The sequence below is a fragment of the Postia placenta genome (assembly GCF_002117355.1).
Source record: "Postia placenta MAD-698-R-SB12 unplaced genomic scaffold POSPLAscaffold_80, whole genome shotgun sequence".
NCBI lineage: Eukaryota > Fungi > Basidiomycota > Agaricomycetes > Polyporales > Adustoporiaceae > Rhodonia > Rhodonia placenta.
In genome coordinates this window covers 1-4524 of record NW_020169911.1, presented here as the reverse complement: position 1 = coordinate 4524, position 4524 = coordinate 1, and the positions used below count along the sequence as shown (strand labels likewise).

Below are 4524 nucleotides of genomic sequence, written 5' to 3'. Positions count from 1 at the left end.
CCTCTGCCAGTGCGACGAAGCCAACACGCGCGTCCGTTACTACAGCAGGTTCGGCTCGATCACACTCAACGATCGCGAACGAAGGTTTTCACAGCCGAAGCTCGAGATCTACGGCCTATTCCGCGCACTACGATCCCTTCGACTCTACCTGATCGGCGTCCGAAACCTCATCGTCGAAGTCGATGTGCGGTACATCAAGGGTATGCTGAAGAATCCGGACATCGCCCCAAGCGCGAGTATCAACCGGTGGATTGTCTCGATTCTCACATTCCATTTCACGCTAGTCCACGTCCCCGGTACAATGCACGGCCCCGACGGCCTCTCTCGACGCATAGCTCAACCCGGTGATGTCATCGAAGACGAGGTCGACGAAGAGTTCGACGATTGGATCGACCAGATGCATTCTTTCGTTCACCAGATCCAGCCCCTCCCGTCCATCCAGTTGCTAGCCATCTTCACCAATGACAGAGCCGAGGACGGCTCAGATTTCAATAGGGAGGAGGATAGCTACGAGCTAGTGCCTCGATCGGAGCAAGCACAACTCGCCGATGCGAAGCTCGACGACGTGCTCGAATTTCATCGAACGTTAGCAAAGCCCGACGGCATCTCCGAAAGTGTTTACGAAGGATTCATCAAGTACTGCATGCAATTCTTCCTCGACAACGACACCCTCTGGCGCAAGGACAGTCACGGAGCACACAAGCTAGTCGTCAAGCCCGGCGATCGCCTTCGAATACTTCGAGAATGCCACGACCGCACTGCGCATCGAGGAATCTACGCAACCCGAGCCTTCGTCAATGAGCGATTCTGGTGGCCGTTCCACTACGCCGACATCGCCTGGTTCGTTCGATCGTGCCATATCTGCCAGTCTCGACAAGTGCGTCAAATCCTCATTCCTCCGACCGTCGCAGTACCAGCCCCCATCTTCGCGAAAATTCACATCGACACAATGCACATGCCTGCCTCGGGCGGATACAAGTACCTGGTCCAAGGTAGATGCTCGCTCACGACTTACCCCGAGTTTCGAATGCTTCGAAAAGAGACAGCGAAGGCCCTCGCCGACTGGATCTTCGAAGACATCCTCTGTCGATGGGGCGCGCTCAGCGAGATCGTCACCGACAACGGTACGGCGTTCATCAAGGCGGCCGATTACCTTTCGAAGAAGTACCACATTAACCATATTCGAATCAGTGGGTACAATTCGAGGGCAAACGGTCTCGTCGAACGTCCGCACTTCAGCACGCGACAAGCCTTGTTTAAGACAGCCGACGGAGATGAGAAGAAATGGTCCCAAGCTGCGTATTTTGTATTTTGGTCCGAGCGCATCACGACTCGACGACGCATGGGCTGCTCACCCTATTTCGCTGTTACGGGCACCCATCCACTCATTCCTCTTGACATCGTCGAAGCTACGTACCTGCAACCACCACCGACTTCGATTCTTTCGACGACCGATCTCATCGCCCGTAGGGCCATTGCACTCCAGAAACGCGTCGAGCAAGTCACCGAACTCCACTCGAAGGTCTACGAAGCACGTCGGACTGCAGCAATTCGCTTCGAGAAAGAGCACGAGCACTCAATCCAGGATTTCGACTTCAAACGCGGAGCCCTAGTGCTCATACGCAACACGAAGATCGAGAAGTCCCTCAACCGCAAGATGCGCCCGCGATATCTAGGCCCCCTCATCGTTGTCTCGCGCAACAAGGGCGGCGCATACATCGTGTGCGAACTCGACGGTACAGTCCTCGATCGACCCATCGCAGCATTCCGCGTCATTCCGTATTTCGCGCGCAAATCCATACCAATTCCCGAAGATCTCGAAGATGTCTCGACAGAGCGCCTTCGAGAACTCGAACTATCGAATTCTCTAGGCGACGACGACGATGAAGAAGTCGAAGAAGCCGAAGAACGCGACGAATAGAGGTTCTTCCCTTGTATTACTTGTACAACACGATACGTACTTTCTTCTCTCCATTCCTGCTCTCACGTTACGCGATATGCTTGATTTTCTCCTACGTTCTAGACCATCCCTTGTACGAATATCTTCGATTCAACTCGATAGTCGCGACATTGTTCGACGTTCTACGAACGCTTCGATTCGACCGTTGCGCGGAGGCTCACCTTAGACGAGTCCTCCTAGGCTGTGATGACAAACTGAGCCTATATTTTCATTAAGTCCATTTTTCCTCGCTACGAACATTTCTATTTTCCCTTCTATGTCCTTCGATCATGTTACGACTTACTTCGAACACGTTTATTTTCATTTCCTTTTCTTAGTTCCCGCTAGGTTTCGTCTAGGCCAAGGGCCACCTTTTGGATTCGACTATCGACGCAATATTCTACGACATGAAGACAACTACACTACAATACGACCCGCGCCATCGCCTAGTCATCGTCGACAGCCCCGCGCACGAACCCGATTCCCCCCTTCGCGAGCGCGGCCTTCTCCATCTTCTGGAGGTCGAGGTCCATGTCGTGGAGGAGCGCTCGACGGCACGCGATGAAGGCGCGCTCCTCGCGGATGACGCGGATGATCCCCCGAGATTCGTCGTCGAGGTCGAGCGCATCGAGGTCATCCTGTTCAAGGCCCAGGCGGCCGGCCCCATCGAGAGGCAGTCGAAGCAGGGGGCGCGGAGGCTCGTCGACTCGGTGCTTCTTCGAACCACTCGAGTCCGCGACCGAAGGCCCAGGAGAGGTCGGCCGAACTACTAAGTCGTCAGCGAAAGCCTAGGGCAAGAAGAAGAAACGACTTACTGCGCTTCTTTGTGGTTGATCCCCCGCCGCGCGTTTTCTTCGTCTTCCCAAGCACGGACACCTTGTCGAAGTAGCAGCCCTGTTGGAACTGCGTGCACCTCTCGCAGGTTGTAGTGTTCTCGACCCACACGCACTCGACCGGGGCCGAGCGGTAGCCGGCGCAACGATCACACTATCAAGGAGTTAGCTTCGAACCGCTTCGACGGAGCATCGAACGTACCTTCTGTCCAGCCTGGCGCTTCACAATCGCCGCGGTGGCCATATCGACCTCTGTCATTGCGAACGGACGTTCGAGCGTCCGAGGAGTCTTCTACGAAAGAGAGATTAGTAATCGAACGACGATAGAGAAAAGAAGACTTACGACCGAAGGGTCATCCGACAACTCGGTGACCTCGTCGTCGACCCTTGCGCGCCCTTTCCCCTTGTCGACATCGGCAGTCGCAGGGTCGGGGAGGAGTCCCTCGGCAGCCGCGATCCTCGCCAACTCCTCGTCGGCGGCCTCTTGTGCGCGACGCTCGTCTTCGGCCTGCCTGAGACGGTCCTCTTCGTCCTTTCGACGCCGTTCGTCTTCGAGGCGACGGTCCTCGGCGGCCTTTGCACGCTTCGCAGCCTCTTCGACACGTCGTGCTTCCTCCTCGGCGAGGCGCTTCTGTTCTTCGACGCGTTGTTCGACCTCGGCGTCGATGGCGGTCGCGAGTTCGGGCCAGTCCCCGCGCGCCCACTCGACCCACGACTCCGACGCCCGCTCGGCGAGCTGCTTGACGGCGGCGGCAACGCGCAGCTCCGTCTCCTCGTCGCGGATGGCGCCCAAGGCCTTGCGATAGGCGAGCTGTTCGAAAACAAAAGGGTTAGTTGGGTTATGCAGATTTACGAGCGACTTACGACGAGCGGCGACAAGTCTTGCGCCCACTCTTCGACCACATCGAGCGCGGCGTCGGCGGTCGGCGGAGCCTCGAGAACTACGAGCAAGGAGGCGAGGCGGTGGTTGACGAGCGAAGGCGTCGACGCAGGGGTGGCGGAGTGAGAAGACATCGTAGGAAGCAGAGAGTATGCGGGAGAGGGCGACGAGGTAGCGACGAAGGAACGATGGGATGGGGAAAATGAGGCTAAGTCTACCCTGCTTATAACCCCTTTCCGACCAGCGTTAGCGCCGGCCACGTGGCGTTCGAAACCGACGCGGGTTGTCATGCCGCTTCGATCCGTACACGACCATCGCGCTTCTCGCATCACGTGGAGGACCGAGGACGGTCCAAATTTCAATAGGGAGGAGATGATAGGTGCCAAGCCCCTCTGGGCCCCGATACACCTCTTTTCGGCAGTCGCATCCCGCCCGGCAATTCGACTCAGTCACCCAACACTTCGATTTCGCCTTCGACGCTCTTCGACATCTTCGACAGTGCGCGACGCTTGCTCGAAGCTCGGCACGGTCGTCCCGATGACTCGCGCGTAGATCTCGGGACATCTCCCGCATTCGGCGAACAATAGGGCCACTTGACGACCGCTCGGCCAAGCGCGTGCATCGCTCCGAGCCACACCGACGTAGCCGGTCTTTCCCGATTAGGTATCGAACCTCGCGGCACGCCTTCAACGACGGACACCGGTCCGAAGTGTCTCGCATGTTTCTCTTCATCTCCGCGTTCGGCATGACGTCACTCTACCGATGGACTTGATATGTGCCCCTCGGTGAGGCAGCTTCTTGCGGAACAATGCAAAGCCCCTTGTACCAGTGTGCCACTCTCGATAGTCGTAGCGTCCTGTGTAGTATAAAAT

The 4524-nt window shown here is 56.9% G+C and overlaps 1 protein-coding gene across 1 annotated transcript; it reads right to left on the bottom strand.

The window, feature by feature from the left end:
• Window positions 1-2385: 2385 nt before the first annotated feature.
• POSPLADRAFT_1063103 (hypothetical protein) lies at window positions 2386-3786 on the bottom strand (the record flags this gene model as incomplete). The annotated part of the gene is made up of 5 exons (XM_024481607.1): window positions 2386-2705; window positions 2755-2926; window positions 2975-3064; window positions 3116-3583; window positions 3637-3786. 5 exons carry the CDS (start codon window positions 3784-3786, stop codon window positions 2386-2388), a joined length of 1200 nt encoding a protein of 399 aa, XP_024332798.1.
• Window positions 3787-4524: the final 738 nt, after the last annotated feature.